At 35.7% G+C, this 21,390-nt stretch overlaps 1 protein-coding gene across 1 annotated transcript; it reads right to left on the bottom strand.

The window, feature by feature from the left end:
- Positions 1–3,408: 3,408 nt before the first annotated feature.
- On the bottom strand, positions 3,409–18,408 carry LOC104898396 (alanine--tRNA ligase). The gene is made up of 23 exons (XM_010685479.4): positions 18,042–18,408; positions 16,922–17,160; positions 16,579–16,719; positions 15,280–15,426; positions 14,865–15,017; positions 12,972–13,101; positions 9,164–9,260; positions 8,895–9,015; positions 8,279–8,338; positions 7,604–7,654; positions 7,428–7,523; positions 7,095–7,196; positions 6,872–6,994; positions 5,994–6,137; positions 5,801–5,872; positions 5,632–5,707; positions 5,407–5,549; positions 5,175–5,283; positions 4,902–5,089; positions 4,462–4,551; positions 4,180–4,362; positions 3,904–4,083; positions 3,409–3,779 (listed from the first exon to the last, which is right to left on the bottom strand). Exons 1-23 carry the CDS (start codon positions 18,364–18,366, stop codon positions 3,708–3,710), a joined length of 3,042 nt encoding a protein of 1,013 aa, XP_010683781.2. The 5' UTR covers positions 18,367–18,408; the 3' UTR covers positions 3,409–3,707.
- Positions 18,409–21,390: the final 2,982 nt, after the last annotated feature.

The raw sequence follows: 21,390 nt of genomic DNA, 5'->3' as shown, positions 1-21,390 counted from the left end.
TGTTGGGTACTCTCTATGTCTCAACCAGGAGACACATCTTCACTTAGTGGCTATGCAACCCCAAGTTTTCACTGTGCAAGGGAGCCATCTTCAGATTGGTATTTTTTTGAGGCAATGATGTTGTACGCCATTGCTGAAGAAAAACCAGGCATAGCCACTTCAAACTCCTCTCTTCTAACACATTTCAAAGTACGTAGTTTCAGGGCCGTCTTAAACTATTCGGGGGCCCTGTGCTATTTATAAAATCACATGTAACAGTTTTGAGATATACTTCATTTTTTTTCATAATCAAGTTACTTTTTTTTAGTACTCCTTATGTTATAATCGGACAACCAAAGAAGTTTATATATTTTACATATTGGTAAATGAAAAAAAAATCATATAAACAATTTAAAGTTTTATAGACTTATACGATATAAGTGACATACTTGTAAGGTGTAGAATGTAGATGACTTATGGTTTTTTTTTTGGAATGGAAATTTTCGTCTCACATGGACATGAATAATTATCAAGGTGAAAATATTTAAAAAAGGCAAAACTCAAAAGACACCTAGTTTTAGAGAAATAATACAGTATAAAAGGGTGGAAAATATTAATAGCCAAGTTTCCAAAAAATAAACTGAAGATTTGCCATGAAAGAAGTATATAAAAAATCCCCTCAAAAAAAAAGTATATAAAAAAAGAAAAAGGAGGTTCCCCACCAAAACATAAAGGAAAAACATAGAAGTATTCATCAAGTAGGCAAAAACGATGATGATAGAGTTCGAACAGGAAAAGGAGGTTCTCCCACCAAAACATAAAGGAAACATAGAAGTATTCAAGTAGGCAAAAACGATAATGATAGAATTCGAACACGGGTCCTGCAATACTCTGTTGCAAACTTGCTAAAATAGCGCGGAGGATTGAGAACCACCGCTCCAAACATTCAGTTTGTGAGTACTTCTCCAACCCTTTCTTTTTCTCTCTGTATGAGGCCCCTCTGACATATTGGGCCCTGTGCTGAGGGCCAGCTTGCATAGGCCCTTAGCCGGCCTTGCGTAGTTTCACTAAAGGACCTTGCATAAATATATCCTTCCTCTCTTCCTCCGTCTTATGAGATCTCGATAATCACCTTCATTATAGGCATTATTGTTACCGAAATCACCTCCTCCATACTTATTGAGGTCCATACACTTCAAAACTACACCATCATGACCTTTCCTATCTTTTTCTTTGTTAGATCTAGGAAAGATCATGAACTTCTCATTTTTGACTAAGGATTTACCTTCCTCAAAAATAAGAAATTCTATCTTATTAATCCTTTCTCACCTCTATTTGGGAAAATTTCCTTCAACCATGAATAACCTCCACTAGAAGTTAAAAGCACTAACATACTGAACAAAGTAATAACATAATGAAACCTACCATTATCTTACCATAACCCTAAAAACGGAGTTAAGAACATTGACTTCTAGTGGAATTTATCCTCAATTTTTTGATTGAAAAACATTCATCCTTTTAAGTTGCCCAAACAAGATGACAAACACTATCGACGTATAGGACCAGCTCGCCGACGACCAAAGAAGCTAAATGGCCATCGACAAGCCTCTCTTCTTATGGGTCTAGGTTGGGGGATTGTGAGTTAAGAGAACTTCTGTCTTACTTAATATTTTTTTCTCATTTTCTCTCAACTCGAGAATTTTTCCACTTTACCTTTCGAAATGATATTTTAGATTAGTCTCATATCAAGGGTCTTACTTTTTTGTTGTTCTCTTATTCAAGTAAAAGTAAAAGATAAACAAAGTCAACATTTTTTTTATGTATTTTATCTATGTGTCTTTTTTGTTTCTTGTTCAAAATAAAACTACTTGATATAGAGAGAATGGTACTCTCTGAAAAAAAAAAAAAAAAAGGGAAAATGATATCACTACATTGTGAGCATTGTACAACCGTGGAGAAAATTCTTACTTGGGGTTCACCCCTCTTTTGCAACAAAAAAACAGTGGAGAAAATTAAATTTTATAAATGATTTTTCGTCACAAACCACCTTATAAAACATGAAATTTGTGAGAAACCACCTTATATAATTTTTTTCTAAACGAAAAATTTTGTTGGGAGAACAAACCTTATACCCTTATTTCAATCATTAATCCAAGGTTCTAACATTTACTATGTCATGGATTTTGTAAGGTTTAAAAAGTCACTTGCTTTCCACATGACATAGTGAATGTCGAAACCTTGGCTTAACGATCGAAATAAGACATAAGGTTTGTTCTCACCCAAAAAAAAATTGTGTAAGGCTTGTTCTCGCACGAAAAATTGTGTTTAAGGTTTGCTTTCGCAGAAAAAGTTATATAAGGTAATTTCTCACAAATTTCATGTTTTATAAAGTGATTTCTAGTAAAAAAAAAATCCTTCTATAAAATAACAATTCAATACTCTTTAACAAATTTTCATGAACTTAAAGCCAATAAATTGCTAAATTAAGGTTATGTTTTTCAATTGACTAAAAACCCCTACTATATATGGGCAAGATCGAGTACTTGGTTGAAAATTTTCATAACTAAAATATAATGGAATAGGTTTTTAATTAATGGGGTGTTTGGTATAGAAAAACTTGATGTAGGAAACAGATTCAAATAAACATTTTGATTTCCAATTGTTTGGTATGAGTGTTAAGTAAGAAATACCATTTTCGGAGGAAAATACAATCCCCCCCCCATTTGTTACCCTTATTAAACTAGTGGAAACAAATCATGTTTCTTTCCTCAATCATAAATCTCTCGATTATTTCCATTCCACTAGGATACCAAACAACTATTAAAGGTAACAATTATTAATTTCATTTCCCCTCTTTATCCAAATCTTTTCTATTCCATTTTTATTAATCATACCAAACGCCTCCTAAATGGGTACCTAAAACTTTAGATTCAGTTCCAGCCTTTGGTTATTGAATCTAAAGGCTAGAATTGAACAGCCAATATTTAACTTCAGGAAAAGAAAAAAAACTCACTTCGTTCTCCACTTCTCCCATCTCCAGCAATATCATCACCAACTTATGGTCTGACTGCTTTCATCGACCCGTCAAGGCGTCCACCAACAATACCACTGAGTCAAGGCCAACCAAACTAATTTACCTTCACCATTCCACCAATATCCAAAACCCGCCCCTATTTTTACGAGATACCACCCTAAATCATGACCAAATTCACGACCGTCAGACGACCGCATACTTATACCGGCGAACGTCACCATCAAAAAATCCATTGCATTGCAGGTCAAACAAATACCAAAGCAATCAGCATATCTCTACCCCAACAAAGTAGGGATGAATTAGAATTATGAATCCCCAATAGATTCAAAACATCCATGAATAGTTGATTACTACTAAAAGATAGTACATAATTAACAATTTCCACAAACATCTCCTAGTTTGAAATATGGTTAAAGATTATATTAGCTTGATTGAACTTTTCCAAATAACCAAGAAACGTGAATTACATGTGCTTAGAAACTGTAAACAATTCCTAGTATATCTGTATAAAAATGATAATTGTTAAATGACGCTTGCGTTCTACCAAGAAGAAATGAATATGCACACCACCTTGAATAAATTGCCCAATTTTACCCTTTCCCTAAAATAAACTTACATTCCGAGGATGAACTTAGCAATTGGGTAGCACAAGGCGGCAGCGACAATCTATCAGATAATACAAAGGAAACAATGCTCAGTTGAGCTTCATTGATGCAAAGTCTACTGCCAGTTTTATGGCCTCCTCAACGTTAGATGCATCAGTGCCCTGAAAAGCAAAAGACATCATGTTACGACGTGCTACTTCTACTGTAAAAAAAAAGTATAAGAGCGAATCTATGCAAGGTCAGATTACTCAAGAACATGTGCTTTACAGAGAAGAATTTGCTAACCTGGCCTTGTGCAAGACCACCTTTTCCCTTACTGCACCTTCCCTTTAAAGGACCCAAAGCAACTGTTAACCATTCAGACACTTCCAAGCCCTTCCAAGTGTTTCCCTTGTCAGGTACTCCGGCATAAACAATAGCCTTATTTGCAGTTTCGTCTACACTAAACACCATGACTGAGATACCCTGATCACACCCATAACAAAGCAAAGTTAGTGAGTACCCATATAGTGCAGATAACAGAGAAGCATCCAAAAAAGTGGAAACTGTCTTCAAACAAACCTTTTTCTGTATCACTTTTTGTACAGCTTCCCTTACAGCAGCAGCATCTAAACCAACATCTACACGCGAGATACAAAAGGTCTTTCCCTCTGAAATAGCAGCCTCTGCCTTCTCAGTGGCAGTCTTTACCGCTTTTTGAAGGTTCTCTTCAGCCACTTTTTTCTGTGCCTTCCGCACGTTATCCTAAAGCCATTTGTTAAAAAAGGGATATCACGACATGTAAGCAAATGGGAATAAATTACAAAATGAGTAAAAGGAATTACTATACTTGACAGACATTACCTGAAGCACTTTCATAACCTTCTGAATGTCATCTTTCTTGGCTACTGGGATGGGTGCTGCTTCTACACGGCTCCGCAAAGAAGCCACAATCTGATCCAAAATACAATTTATCTATATCAAACATCTAAGAGTGTAGATATATGCAGCGGGAGGCTAATATTATGATGGCCACTATGTTACTTAGACTCTCCATCTTACTTTAGGTACCCGTGTTAGATACTCAAAACTCTGAATGGATATACTATATAGATACTTCTTTTTGGGCCAAAATCTAGAAATAATTTCATAAAATAGACATGTTGGAGACTTGAGACATGCCCATGTCCAACACCAGTGCCTGAATCTGAGTAGCACAGGATAGCCACATATAACTGTCCGATATCAGTGTACAAGCTAAATCAAAACAAATTTCTAAAAGAGAAATCTTTGTCCATATTAACCTTCTCTTGCTGGTTGACTTCTAATTTTAACGCATCTTCCACTTCCTGCTTGAGGGAAGATGCCACTTCCACCGCTTCCAAAGCACAGTCAGATGTAACAGCTGTCACTCTGCGAATTCCTTTGGCAATTCCCTCCTCAGATAAAAGAGCAAATCCCTTAGCTTCTCTTGTATTAGATATGTGGGTTCCTATATAATCAACCAACCAAATTGTAGTACAATGTAATGCAAATACTTGAAGATCAAAAGTTGGAAAATCAAGGACACATGGAACCTCCACAAAGTTCAGCAGAATATTCCAACCAATCTTCTTTATCTGGATTTTCCAGGAGATCTTCCACCTTTTTCCCAATTGATACTATTCTAACAGGATCAGGGTATATCTGCAATAAGGACCACATCTTGCACTGTTAAAAAAAAGAAGGAAAAAAAAGAGAGAAAAGGGCATACTGAATAGAAACAATGGTGAAAGATTGACCAACGATATCAAAAGAACAGAACCCTACCTCTCCAAACACAGCTCGCAGACCGTTTACACGCTTGGCATCAGCAAGTGTTGCCTCTTTAGCAAATACATCGAGCTTATCTCCAATTTGCTTATTCACAATGCTTTCTATTTCTCTCAACTCTTCAACTTGAACAGGCTTGCCTATTCAGGAAAACAATGGCTTTCAGCTAACATAATTGGCAGCAAGACAGGTGATCCACTAACTCTACTGAAAATTCATTACCGTGAGAAAAATCGTATCTTAATTTCTCAGGAAGGACAATAGATCCCTTTTGGTCAACATGGGGCCCAAGAACTTTCTGCAAGTCCAAAAATGTAAAGCATTCAGAAAAGATAAACAGCCAAGAATAAAACAAAAAAGATAAAAATGTCCTTTTGCCTTGGATACCTACCCTGAGAGCAAAATTTAACATGTGTGTACAAGTATGGTTGGGGGCAATGAGTTGACGCCTCATATAGTCCACCTGCACATTGAAAAAGATGCGAAAAAGTAAAAACGCAAACATGCGACAACAGGTATTGGTTGGAAGAGTATTATTAAGTTGACTGCTGATCAAGATCCAAAGATATAGTGCAATATGCTACCTTGCAAGTGATCTTATCACCGACAGAGAATCTACCAGTTGCACTTGTAAAGGTACCAATATGTAGAACAAAACCACCAAACACCTGAACGTTACAAACTTGAAAACTGCCATGTGGGGCTTCAAGTGAGCCAGTATCAAAGATCTGAAACAAAAGAGATCTAGGTTTTTAGCACCTGAACATTAGTATTATGTCCTAATGCATACATTGCAACTGGATTGATACGTAGCAAGATCATATGATCTCAAACTTTGGAAGTTATAATTCATTCAATTAGAAGCATAAGATAAGTTGTCACTATACCCAGAAAAATTGGACTTCCCTATCAACTAGTCAAATCCGTGAAACAGAAAACAAAAGCTTTAGCAGACAATATACAATCCAACTGATCTGGCTACTTTACAACAAGACTCTCCCAGTGCCACATCAGGTGGAAATAAGTACTCCCTCCGGGCTCCACTTCATAATAATTACAACACTTGCCTTTGGCACAGAGATTTAGGACGGAGTTCAGAGTTGGTAGTGGGGTATCGTGTTAATATTTAATTGAAAGGAGAGAGAAAAGTTGTTTAGTATCAGTGGTCCCATGTGTGGGTATAGCTTTTTTTTCATGTATAGAAGTGTTGCATCAATTAAAGAACTCTAGAAAAGGCAACTGTTGCACTAATTAAGGAACTCTAAAAAAAGGCAAGTGTTGCGATAATTTTGGAGTGGATGAAGTATCAAAATTACCATTTATAACATTAAAAAAGAAAATTCAAGCTACTGCTGCCTGTTCCAGAATTTAGAGCAATCACATCAACACAAGCAGACCAGAAAGCGTTGCATGGTTGACAATTAGAGCCCTGTTAATTTTCAACAGGTCAATAACATATTACCTGACCACCTTGTTCAGCATAGAAACTTGTAGACTCAAGAACAATACCAACTTCCTGACCAGCTTCAGCAGTCTTCAAAAACTCGGATCCATTGTATACAGCTCTTACGGTGCTTTCATGATCCTGAAACACATAATTAAATAGGGTTTAAAAGAAATAAGTGATGTAATCCATACAGGTACACAATTCTGAAGATATAAACAAATACACTGGATAGTCTAACCTCGAACCAAACATATTTGCTGGAGTCATCAGTGGTTGGAACTCCATTGTCGTGTAATGATGCTGTAGCATTAGCATCCATAACAATTGCACCACCAACTTGCTATAGAAATTTGAAATTGTAAATTTACATAGTTAGATCAACATAAATCCACTCGGTAGACTCTCAAAGTTGTAAAGCAGCTGTCTCTCAGCAACCGTCTCCCCGAAGTTCCACCCCCCCCCCCCCCCCCCCCCAAAACACAGCAATCCATATGTGGGATGAAATTTTGCAACAAAAATGCAGGTGACTGATCCAACACAATATACTATATAGGTCCAGTTTGGTAAATACCTTATTTTGAGCACTTCTTGATCTTTTCTTTGCTTCTGCCATAGCATCATCATAAGCTTTTGTGTCTACTGTTAAACCTCTTTCCGCTGCCATTAACTAGAGGAAAAAGAAATCAGGAAATCAAAAAAGTTGCAATGACATAATCGCACTTTTTACAGAAGTTTTACACTAAATACCTGGGTCAAATCAATCGGGAAGCCATATGTGTCCCATAATACAAATGCATCCTGCAATAAACAACTTGGGCATCATCGACAGCTCTACTAATGTAATAGACGTTCACAGTTTAGATAATCGAGTTCCACATAAGTTTCAATATTTTAAACACTTTTTTTTTGTTATATTTTCCTTTCCCCTAATTGGCTGAGAAGTATGATGGAAAAGGATACACGCATACAGCCTCGTGAAGGCACTTAGTTGATTCATTTGGTAACCTCATAATTTATTAACATCTCGCTGATTGTTGATGCTGATGTAGATCTATTAGATCACAGAGCTGATTAACATGCATACTACAATAACACACCCTCAGTCCAGGCTATGACTATCAGGCATAACGTACATCTGTATGTGATAGGTTAATGAAAATCTCACAAGGACTGAATCCAAGAACGTTAAGTTGCACACACACCGAACCCTTGACAAAAAAGAGAAAAACGCCACTGACAGCAGCAAGAGAAATAATTTGGGGAAATAAATTTGGATCAAGAAAAAAAAACTGTAAATCATATCAGGACATAGTCAAAGTGAAACCCTTACAAAAATATCATGAATGGAAACATAGATGCACATGCCAGCAAAGCACCCACAGCACAGAAGGGACAGATACAAATTCCAAGAAAACAATCTACCTGGCCAGTGATTGTCTTCCCTTCTACCTCCTGAGCAGCCTTCTTAAATTTCTCGATTCCCTGCTCACAGATTAAATATCATATGAATAAGTAAACGTGCAAATTAGTAGGAATCAACTCAAGCCCTCACATGATTCAGGTAAACCTAGTCTGATCTGTAAATATATGAATTCATTTTTCGCATTGCATTTTGCTGACTTCCTGCAGAGCTTCTTTACCAGTATGTATCACCACATGGTTATTAAACAAGCGAGGAATTCATAAATTACAGCTTTTACTAACAGTAACACTCAGGAAAGATGAAATTGAGAAAACTAAGCATTGGAACAGCCAAGATCAATTGTTCAAGCATAGACAAGTCCCAAGTTGCTCCAGCCCTAAACTCGTCGTGTAATTAATTGTGATATCACAACCTCAGCAGTTTATCATTTCCTTATCTGATAGATGGGTCAGATCAGAAGGTTTACAAATAACAGCTGGCTTAAAAGAGGTGCAATAGGAGCAAAACGCGTGCATAAAACACCTCCTTTAGCAAGTCTGCGAGGCCATTGAGCATCACACGCCATCACCAACAGTCAAATATTTAAGCATCTCGTGCAAGTAAAAAAAAAATTACCTTGAGCAATGTTTTCCCGAAACTGGCCTCCTCATCTGCAATGATATCTTTGATATGTTTCTCTTGCTGCTTCAGCTCGGGGAAAACATCACACATTAAATTCACCAGTGTAGGTACTAGCCTGCAGAAAATCATTCATTACACATAAGCGGTGCTAGTACGGATAGAATCAGAGACATTACACATTGCTTAATTAACAAGAAAGTATTAGGCAGATCACAATATCAAGCACAAAGAATGACTGGAAGAGAGCATTTTTACTTTCATACCCACTAAAAAACCCATCTTTGGCGCCTAGTACTTCACTTCCATAACGAACAGCTCGACGAAGAATGCGCCTTAGAACGTATTCACGACCTTCATTACCTGCACGAAAAGTAAAAACTTGTAAAATGTCTATACATGTTACAACTTACAACAACTATTGTTCTTATGACATATAAAGACCAATAAGACACCATAAGAGTGACGTTCCAGTTGTTGCCTGCCACATACTCCCTCCATTTCTTTTTATTTTACCGACTTCACTTTGGGGGAGAACCAAGGAAGAAGTCCAAAAATGAGAGCTAGAAACTGAAAAGATGGAGCAAGAAACTAAAAAGTGAGAAAAAAACTAAAAAGGTGGAGTTGAGCAAAGCAAAGCAAGGAGAGTTGAAAGTGGAAGCCCGGGAACACGGGCGGGCGGTCTTCAGGACCGCGCAGGCTCCAGGTGAGCGCCCATTCTCTGCAAATGACACTTCGAGGCAGGGACTTGGAAAATCCTTCCTGTGCTGAGCGACTGAGCAGGCACTTTGCCCGGTTGGGCGACCCAGACTTATCGCGATTATTTTCGGGTTTGAGATTAAATCTCAAACCCTTCGATTGTATTATTCTCCTAGACTATATAAACCAACCTTTTTCTAGTTTTGGGGGCCTATTCACACAAAGTGTGATCTTCCTCGAGTTTAGTGAAAGAGGAGAGAGAAAAGAGCATTAAACACAATATCATCCATTGATTCCATTTCTCAAGGATGCTTGCTTGGTGTGCTTTTTCTTCCGGTTATCGGGTTTTCCCACGTTCTTCGGTGTGATTTTCATTGCTTTCTTTATTGTTATTGGTCTCCTTTTGCTTTCTCATTAATTGTTAATTAGTGGTAATTGCAAGTAATTAGTGTTTGCATAGTCTAAATCCCAACAAAAAGCGGACCACATAGGTGGAAAAGGAAGAAAAAAGTGGATGGGACATATTACCAATAATAAAAAAAAGCAACCGTAAAAACATTAAAAAGAAACGGATCAAAAAGGAAAGTGTGCAAATTAAAAAGAAATGGAGAAAGTATATGATAGATTCTAAAACATGCTCACGTCCACCATTTGAAATTTTGTATTACCTTAATTTCAGCAAGCCCAAAAGAACCATCTATTCACTATTCCGAAATTTATATAGTACCTATTGTTTCCAGTTAACACAACTACCATTATTGTATAACAATAGATGATCCGGACTAAGTGAAGATACTAACATTGATGAAACCAATTTCTGATAGCTCTGAAAATCAGCAGCTACACTATTATTGTAATCTTTATAAACGTGATGTGTGGAGCAAAATAGCAAAAGTAATCAAAAATTACTACACAAGCCCAAGGCTATTAAATATCCTCTTCAGAAATGGAATTAGCGAATACTATAATCCCCAACTAGATAGTTAGTTCCCTACATAGATCAATTATTTAACTTCTAAAAGGACTTAGTGAAAAACATGTAATCCATCTCGGAAACTATATATCAATATCTAAAACGCTAAACTTCAAGATCACAATAGCAAGAATCCATGTTTAATAAAACCATTCACAGCAAAGCTCTATAAGGGTAACTGGTAACATGAGTAAATTTCAGATTAGTGTTTTAAAAAATATTATTTCTCTGATTAATCATCTGCAAATTCAACACAAACTGTAAGATAGATTGTCAAATTTTCCAAGTGATTTGACACATTCCCAAGCTAACAACTAATGGAAACTCTCCAATATTTTCTTCATACCCCATCCTTTCACTAATCTCTTCTATTTATAGAGCTAATGCACCTTCATTCTCTCCAAGCTAGCATCATTGTAATATACTTCCTACATTACCCCTTGCCTATACCCAATGCACAACATGACATTCTGCAAATTTACGTCAAGATTTAAATTACTATTGATGTGTCATGTTTATGCATAGTTTTTAGGTGCATTTATGTTGTATTTCTAGTTCACTAGAGCATTTAAGTGCATATTTGCATGATTTACTCAAGTTCTGCTACAGTGCTCTTTAAATTTCAAGTGATCTCAATGCAAATAGACTATGGTTGGCTAAGCTTAAGTATGCTAAACACGAACATAGAAGGTAGATTGCACGAGGATCGCAAAGCATCTCTTTGGAATAAATTTGGGCTAGAATGAAGCAAAATATACTTAAAGAAGTACCAAAACTGACTCTTGTACGTTCTTTTACTCATAACTTTTTATCTACAGATGATAGTGGAGTAATTCCAATTGAGTTAGAAAGTAAATTGGAGGGCTTTCCAACGACTGGCCACACACCAAATTTGGGTGAGAGATGAGAAAGTTATGAACGATTCGAAGATGAGCAGTTTTGATGCTTTGTTCCGGTCCCGGCCCGGCGGATCTCCCCTGCTCGGGTAAGTTGCTGTTACTAGTCTATGAAAATCCACCTCAAGTGTGCCCGTCGGGCGAAATGAAGAATTAAATTGTAACTGACAATAGCCGCAAAATCCGTCCAGCTGCCTGGGCATGCCACAATTTGTCGTTTTAAAGCGCGTGATGCGTTGTTTTTTGCATTAAAGTGGAAAAAGGACGTTTTACACTATTATTAAGTTTATTAGTTTTCTAAGTAGTTTCATTATCCGAACTTCCGAAGAACCCTAGTTTTATATTTTTAGCTTATTTTTTATTCTAGGTACATTGAAGTTCTCAATAAAAGTAATTGATTTCAAGATTTATTTTTCAATTGGTATTCTTTCTCTTCTTTTATCATTCTCCTCCAATTCTTCATTATTAGTTCATGATGTTTGTTTATTTTGTAGGATTACGTTTTTGCTAATTGCGAGCGAGTCGTTTAATTTCTAGTAATTTGGGAATTCATGTATGGACGAGGGATTGAATGATTGATTGCTTACTTGGGAATTAGTTTGATTCTTATTCTTCAGTTACTTTTTTGTTATTTTTTGTTAATCTGCAAGTTTGGCCAAATTTGTTAATAGATAACCATGCGAGAGCGGCTTAGTGAGCTTCGAGAATTGGTAATGTTCGAAAGATATTACATGTGCCAAATTGGTTTGTTGAGTTTTTTTCTTTCATTCTTGAGATCCTGAATTGTATACATAGTGAATTGTTTCCCTAGTCTTTCCCATATTTGATATCTTTGACTTGATAATTTTCAATTAGTTTAGTAAACCAACTACATTTATCTGACTTCGTTAGTTTAATATTAGAGTTAATAGTGTTGCCATCTCCGTGTGGATTCCATCCTAAACTTCCCTAACTACCGAGTTAGTGGACCTTAGGTTATTTTTTTATCAAGTTATACAACTTGAGCTTGTCAACAACCAGTTATTCTATAACAAACTTTCACATTCTAAATAGCTGCCATCTGCAATTTATCATTGCTCTTTGCCTAATTTTCAGATAGAAGTATATAGTAACTATATCTCTCACTTCAATGAGATTGTTCAAAAACAAATTAAGAATTACCAGTACACAGCTACAGGCTACAGCAATACCTAAGGCCCTATTCACTTCACCTAATGTTCACTAAACTGAACTTCTTTTTACGGTAGAAAACTTATTTTTACTATCCAAGCTAATTTTCACAAAACGAAACTTAGTTTTACTTATTCTCTGTTGTTTTTTCTTATATAATTTACTAATTTGTACTTAAGAGAACTTACTTTTACTAAACTGAACTCATCGTTATTAAGCTGAACTTATTTATGCTGAATATTATAATTTTAAGATGCACTGAATAGGGTCCTAAAGGTAGGTAAGCAGTATAAACACTAAGCACTAAGCACCATGCACCACGTATCCAGACTATACCTGGACAAGCACCATCGGCAATTGCAAAGGAGAGAGTTCTTATATGATCAGCGACAACCCTGTAGGCCATATCCACTGTGTCAGCATCATCAGCTCCAACTTTTCCAGAATAAGGGCGAGACCCAGCTGCCTGCATGCAGATTTAAGACAATTATTAGAGCTCATATAACATTGATTACTAAAACCGAGCCATGGTACAGCCTTCAGATAAAACAGACACACTCGCAGAGTCATTTTAACTATAGACAGCCTAGAATAGTAGAACACAGTATACACATGTAGAACTGAGAAGGCAACCGCATGGCGGATTGGTTCACTAATCAAGGCATAGCTCAGGACATTTGGCTCCATATTTTAGACAGTGTTCCCTTAGCTGTTAGTAGAACTTTAGAGGGGGATGTTAGAGGTCTAGCTTTTCCGCACCTAGTTCCTCCTTAATTTTCTGTGTTTTTATTTGTATCTTTTATTTGTTTGGAAATGTTTCCTCTTTTGCATCAAAAAAGAATCCATAACTGAGACCAAGATTCATCATAGATGCCACAAGTCAAACAAAAAGTCTAAACAAACCAAGCTCGTACATCAAGATGCAGAATTATATTGAATCAGAACATAGACCATACTCCATAATGCACAAAGAGCCATCCAGAAGACCCACATGAAGTTGCTTCAGAAGAATTACAAGTGTTGCTATTACACACACTTCTGTTGCCTCCGAGGTAGCTTTTGGACCAGTATCCATATTCCATACAAAACATACGAATCTTGGTCTAAAAGAATAATATGCAGCCTTACCAGCCAACAATAAGCATTAGATACATTTCCTAAGAAGGTATTAATTTAGAGTTTTATGACTAAATCACGAGTTTATCGGTGTTCCTAATGCTTAATTATTGCTTACAATATCTGCTTTTAGCCTCTACATGCAGCCCTTACCATTTTGCCAAAGTTTAAAAGGTCATCCTTCTAGTTATAAACATTAGCTTATGTAAAATCTCACAACCTAAGTAGGCACACATAGATCATTTTATGCAGTCTGAACACCAAGAAGACTACCCTGACACCATATACACCTAACTTAATTTCTTAGCTCTTGTAGTAAATAACCCCACCCTTGTTCACCTTTGTAAGGGTATCATATTTTATTGGTAAGATAAAAAAATATGGTCAACCCTTCCCCAAAAAAAGAACAGATATCTATTGTCACAATGTATACTCTTCATTAATATCGGAAACATAGGCCTCAAAAGAGCTTGAAGCCAAACAAAGAATAACCAAACTCCATCTTTTACCATGTCTTGAAGTATACATTAGCTAACCAAGAAACTCATACTAATAGTCTACCAGTGCTGAACTATCTTCGCTAAAGATGCACAGGTAAAAAGTGGGACAGACGATATATGACGGTGTGGCCTGTGGCTCATCATATCAGCTTAAGGATCCATGTCAGATTATTGAAGCTCTGAAAATGGATATGGACACTTCAATGTTGGTCAAGCTGGAAAATACATAGGTTTACACTTGTATATGCATATATAACAAGAGAATGCGTTCTTGTGCACATCTTCACATTGTAAGTCCAGACACTTGACACTTGAACCTATGTCCAATTATCATCAAGCTAAGAGTTTCTACGACAGATTCTTGGATCCACACAGAAGTCTATACTTGTATCATGGTCTGAGAATCATAGCAGAGGACTCATCATTAACTCTTCAACATTTCAACCACAAATTGTTAATCTATAAAGATTGGACCCATCTAAGACATTGGCACAGATATTCTATGTCGTAAAATCAGAAGAATGTTTACTATCCCACAAATCAGATGAGACAACCGCAACTCCACAGGATACCTAGCAATAAAAGTGTATTCTAAGTTCTAACAACTGATTACCTGTTGAATTGCATCGAACAAGGGCATGAAGACATCTGTATCATAATTACTCATCTTATTCTGAAGAATAGATGTCAATCTTTCAAAACCCATTCCTGTATCAACATGTTTGGCAGGAAGGCTCTTTAATGAACCATCAGTTTCCCTGTTAAACTGTACCCAACAATTAAAAAAAAAAAAGCCTTGTATTAGCAGCAAACCAAATATCTAAAAATCTAAATCTCCTAAACAAAACAATGTGTTCTGTGCTAAATCTTGATAGAAATTTTATACAGAGACAGAAGGTCAGAATAAAAGAGGAACAGCCAACATTTCATTAGAGCAGAAGCATTATATAATGTTCCGTGCTGATAGCAATACTAGCTGGACAGGAAACAAGAACTCCTTTCACAAGATATATTCGACAAAAGCATACCTGGATAAAGACAAGATTCCATATTTCTATACAAGTAGGGTCATCATTATTGACCAGTGACGCAGCATCACGACCCCCAATCCTATCAAAATGAATCTCAGTACAGGGGCCACAAGGACCAGTATCACCCATCTCCCAGAAGTTGTCCTGTTCCATGCAAACATCAGGCCACATACATAGAAATCAGAACTATAAAAGGTAATCAACATATAGCATTCCAGATAAGCTCAAATTAAAAACATTAAAAATATTATCAAACTAACCAGAAGCACTTTTGATTACTCAATAAATTCCAACTCCATCCTTCCCCATTAAGTGAATCATTTTCTTTCGGAAAATCCAAAACTATATGAGAGTGTAAAATAACATCACTAAAAAGATAATGTCCAATATCAACCGTCTGGAAAAGTATACCAATTGAAGATGGATATCTTTTTGATCAATTAAAGAGCTTGCTTAAAATCTTATTTATATATTCACAAAACTCCTGAATGTTTGTGCAAAAGTGGGATTTTCACATGAAATTGGATGAATGAAATATTATAGCACAAAAATAATCAAAAACAGTTTAAGAGAATTGCTTCCCCCAATTGAACTAATATACAAGGAGATAGATCAGAATTATCTTAGTTGAGCAAGTCTTTGTATCAAAGCATCCAAGGGTGTCGCCGTACAAAAATCAATCCATTTACCTTCTTTCATTCTCTACCTAAACAGAAAATTATTCATTTTTCTCAAGGCTCGTATTTCACTCTCAACTCCTAGATGTGCATACTTCGCAAGTTCACATATGTTACTATCCTGGTATGACCAAGGACCTTTGCAACTGAAGGTGATTCTAATTTTCTACCAGTTGGACTAAATTCAGAAACCCTTTTTAGCATTCAATTAGAAACCATATGCCAACTAAATGGTACATTTTGACGATTGCAATATCACAAGGCAACAACATCCATCATATGACCCATGTGGGAACTGTAGCTTATCTATATAACACTACAATTAAAACAGTACTACCAAAACTTTGAAGGTCTTCACCAACTGCATTCAACCCAATTGATAATAGACCATTCACTTATGAGAAGAAAGGTGGGTCCAGTCTACCAAGACTTAAACCCTTAGCCAAATCGAAAGAAGGACAAAACACTTCATCATTGGAGCTATTCACATGTATGAAACAGTTTTTGGACTATAATGTCGTAGTAATTTGTAATTGACAACCAACACTACAAAATTTACAATTGAACTCATAAAAAACAAAGTTTCCATTACAAACTAAATAGAGTTGAGAAAAGAGACCTTGCAACCAAAAGGCAATACACGTTCAGGAGGCAAGAAGTTGAGCCAAATATCCCTGGCCTCTGTGTCAGCCGTAAGTCCAGCTTTCTCATCACCACCAAAATACGTAGCATAAATTCTGTCAGCAGGTAGCTTATAAACCTGTTAGCAAGACAACAGCACCAATCAGGTTCGAGGAGCCATTGTATTCTCAAGTCCATACCAAAATGAGAACATATATGCTCAAGTTGATGAAAGAATCAAGCTTCTTGATGCACATTGTAGACCAAAATCTTTTTTCTATATGGTAGACATTAAACAACCAAATAAAAGAGGCTGACTACAAGCCATGTGATCCACTTACCTTGGTGAGGAGTTCCCAGGCCCATTCAATGGCCTCTTTCTTAAAGTAGTCACCAAAGGACCAATTACCGAGCATTTCAAAGAATGTGTGATGGTAAGTATCTTTCCCTACATCGTCGAGATCGTTGTGCTTCCCACCAGCCCTGATACATTTCTGAGTGTTGCAAGCACGCTTCATAACACTCAAAGGACTGTTAGGATCAATTGTCCCCAAGAAAATGGGCTTGTACTGGTTCATACCTGCTCAATCAGACATTAATCAACCCTAGATTTTATTTATATGGCATGCTCATCATCAGGAGTAACTACCCAACATATGTCCTCAACTTACAATTAGCTACAAGTGACAAAACATCAGCAAAATACAAACTTACTACAAACTCAAAAAGAGAATATCAATATGTGAAAGCAAAATAAAATCTCAACGATACAAGATATTTGACTTTGAACTTAATCAACACATCCAGTGGCGGATTTAGGATTTTCAAATTGGGGGTACTGTGATGAATTTAAAAACTTGGTCTCAAAATTTTAAAAATGTTCTATGTTAAAGATATTACAATCCAAAACATTGTTCCACTTGTACTTTAAATTGCCAACGATCGAGTTGTTGTTTCCCACTTTGATCTAGGTGTCATTTTCTATATCTAATACACAAATAAACTAATTACTCCATATGAAATCAAATCAATAACCAACAATCAGTCCATCTTATAAATCAATCAATTCAAACTAATCAATAAACACATTAGAGTTGACCCAATTCCTATATAATAGTAATAAACTACTAATTACTATGATAAAGATATTAGGTTTCAAAAACACTAACACATAGGATTATATATTAAAAGCAAATTAGAAGTAAAACTGAAATATATTAAGAAAATTATTGATACTATAAGAGCTTGTCTTTATAGTAGTATATGAAGTAGTTTATCCTAGAAAATGAACCTCGAGTAAGAAATGCTTAGTTTTAGTACTATCAGCATATATTAGAGTGGTAATTAAAACTTTTTTGAGATTGGAAATCCGCCATTGAACACATCACCATAATACTACCAATCAAAGATTCAGAAACCAAAAACAATCAAACAACAAACAAATAATAAAAGAGTACAAACCAGCATTAGCAAAGAGTAAAGTGGGATCATTATGAGGAACAACAGGGCTTGATTTCCAAAAAGTGTGACTTTTTCCTTCAAAAAACTTGATGAAAGTGTCTCTAACTTTGGTAGCAGACCAATCAACAGAATCATCATTTGACCCAGTTACAGATTTGGATTGAATCCCCATAACTTGAGCAGATGAAGATGAAGATGAAGATGAAGATGAAGAGAATCTGATTCTCAAAGGGTGTGAGGGAGGAGAGAGAGGGGAGGCGATAACTGGTTGTCGAGTAAATGAAGAGATGAAGAAGCTAAACCCTCCTCTTGCATAAGCCCTCATCCATTTGATTCTTTTTTTTGGGGTTTGCTGATGAACAAGTGTTAAAGAAGTCGCAATCCTAAATTTACCCGTACCTTTAAGTTTGACGAAGGATTTGTTCTCCCCAACTTATTTTCAGTTCAGATCAGTTCAGTTCAACTCTTGGTAATACTTTTACTCTTATATATCACTATTCATTTCAATTCAGTTCAGTTCAATTCAGTTCAGTTCAATTCAGTTAAGTTCAGTTCAATTCAGTTCAGTTGTTTTATGCCGAAGTAATCAGGCCCCAAGTAGTGTTTTTTTGGGTCATATTTTTTCTAGGGCTATATTTTCCTACGGGGTTTTATGTTAATTGAAGTGAGTTTTTTTTTCTATCATTTCTAAATATATGATGGAGGTTATAAATTTTGGATTAATCACTTAATTTTGGTGAAAGTTACAAACTATTTAATTTTGGAAGTTAAGTACTACCTATTCTACTCATATAAATCTCTATTATATAAGCCAGGGGGAGTTATGGTGTCCCCCAATAAAATGTCTTTTTTATCCTTAGCTAAATACATATACTTATTTGGATATTCAGATTTTATACAATTATATTATTTCCTAATTTAAAAATGGGTCAAAAATTCCAATAATAGACTAAATAAGCATTAACAAAGTAATTTGACATAATGAGAAAAATTACCAAATAAAAAAAATACAAATTTAATTTGACTACAAAACTTTACATCTAAATGTTTATGTCAATTTCTAAAAAATTTATACATTACAGTAGTTTGTATAATAACAATTATATATTACACTTCTATAACTATATTTTGATGAAATTTATTAAAAATAGACCCAAACAATCGACGCACGCATCGCGTGCATTGAAGACTAGTACCCCATATCTTAAGCCATCTTTTCCACACAAAAACTTTGGAGAATCCATACTCTCTTACTTCAAGGTTCTTCTTTCTCTTCTTATCTATTCTAGTTTTATGTTTCTTATTCAAATTCCAATTTTCTTTGGGTTAAGAAAAAAAAGATTTTTCATGTTTCTTACTCAAAAAATATTATGCTCATGAAAGGTCATTATTCATGTTTAAATTCATGATTATGTTCATGTGATAAGTTATTTATTGGTTGGTTATGAGAAAGCTCAAGCATAGGAACAAGTGAAGATATTAATATACTCTTTGTGCAAGATTGAGGTGCGTTATGTAGCTAGATTTTTTGGAATGTGATTTTATGTGATAAAGTTGTTATTGATTTACTAGTTGGATTGGTTTAGAAATTTGGTTTGAAATGGTTACAATACTTTATTATTCGCTCTTGGAAGTGAATAAAATAAATGATTTTAGCAATATAATCAAAATTATATAGAAGTTTTGTGATCCTTTTTGGAAAATTAAATTATTTTACAAGCACTAGTGGAAAAATGAAGAAGGGTTGCGCTAAAAAAGGCATGTAGGGCTGCGCTTTTTGACAGCAGCCCTTTCAGTAGCAGCCCTTCACTTTTTAAGTAGGGTTGCGCTAGAAAAGCGCAGCCCTTAAGCTAGAAGGGCTGCACTAGTTAGGAAAAAGCGCAGCCCTTCTAGCCCAGAAGGGCTGCGCTAGTTAAGAAAAAGCGCAGCCCTTCTGGGCTAGAAGGGCTGCGCTTTTTCCTAACTAGCGCAGCCCTTCCTACCAAAAAAAAAATAAAAAAAAAAATTTTTTTTTGTCATTTTTTTACTCATAATCTCACATTTTCTGAAATTAAACAGAAGAGAAGAGAAACGAAACGAAAATACTAAACCCAAAACAATAAAAGAATGAAACGAAAATGAAAAAAAGGAACAAAAACTAATATACAAAGAGAAGTATACAAGAACATTAATCAAAACAAAGATGAAAAAACAAGAAATTATATAGAAAGAGAAGTATACAAGAACATTAATCAAAATAAACAAAGAGAAGCATACAAGAATAACATTAATCAAAATAAACAAAGAGAAGCATACAAGAATAATAACATTAATCAAAATAAACAAAGAGAAGTATACAAATACATTAATCAAAACATATAAACAAAGAGAAGTATACAAGAACATTATAGATCTGAAAATACAAGAACTACAACCTAATAATGTTTAAATACATAAAACAAAACCCAAATACATAATTTAAGGGAAAAAAAAATTTCGGAAAAACTTAAAATGGCTATTTGGAGGCTTAAACGAACTCGGATGGCTTAAAAAGCCTAAACGTCACAGCGTTGTGAGTTTGACTCGTTGGCTCGTTCCGCTTCCGAAAAGGTATCACAATAGGCAATCGGACTCCGTCGCCATGTTTAGTGCAAATCATTTCAAGGTTTTTGTCGCAAATGTTTATGGGAGTTTTTGAGAGAGAAGAGAGGATGAGAGAGAAGAGAGGATGAGAGAGAAGGAGAAAAAGAATAATGAGGGACGTGAGAGAGGAGAGAGAATGAGGGATAATATATTTGACGAATCCTGCTCAATATTTCAAAGCCCGCGATTCCGAAATTTCAAATTTTTTCAGGAAGGGCTGCGCTTTTTTAAAAAAGCGCAGCCCTACTAAGCAGAAGGGCTGCGCTTTTTAAAAAAGCGCAGCCCTTCTTACCTACAGAAGGGTTGCGCTTATTTAAAAAAGCGCATCCCTACTAGTGAAGGGCTGCGTTTTTTAAAAAGCGCAGCCCTTCTGCTTAATAGGGCTGCGCTTTTTTAAATAAGCGCAGCCCTTCACTAGTAGGGTTGCGCTTTTACGAAAAGCGCAGCCCTTCCTGCGCAGCCGTTTATGTTTTTTCCCCTAGTGAAGGAAAGGTTGATTGGTTTTTATAAACTTTGAATGTTCAAAAAGTGGTTTATGAGGAAATGAGGTAAGAGGTTTATTCGTGACTTACAAGTCATATTATTATTATTTCCGCTTGATTAATTAATATCAAGAGCTTCAAAGTCCACTTGTTGACAATTATAGTTACCCCTTTTTATAGCTCCGTGATGGGATGACTAGCTTGGGGGTGTGCACACTTAGCAAAATAGAAGAGGGGATAAGAAG

The sequence above is a fragment of the Beta vulgaris genome, chromosome 7 (assembly GCF_026745355.1).
Source record: "Beta vulgaris subsp. vulgaris cultivar EL10 chromosome 7, EL10.2, whole genome shotgun sequence".
Classification (NCBI taxonomy): domain Eukaryota; kingdom Viridiplantae; phylum Streptophyta; class Magnoliopsida; order Caryophyllales; family Amaranthaceae; genus Beta; species Beta vulgaris.
The sequence above is the reverse complement of the archived record's forward strand: the minus strand, read 5'-3'. Positions and strand labels throughout refer to the sequence as shown.

Excerpts from the sequence above, each read along its gene's own strand:
- LOC104898396 (XM_010685479.4), bottom strand. The coding sequence starts at position 18,366 with ATGAGGGCTTATGCAAGAGGAGGGTTTAGCTTCTTCATCTCTTCATTT. Across the intron at positions 15,427-16,578 it reads TATTGCCTTTTGGTTGCAAG|GACAACTTCTGGGAGATGGG; the intron begins GTCTCTTTTCTC and ends TGCATGGAACAG. Across the intron at positions 3,780-3,903 it reads GTGGTCTTGCACAAGGCCAG|GGCACTGATGCATCTAACGT; the intron begins GTTAGCAAATTC and ends TTTGCTTTTCAG.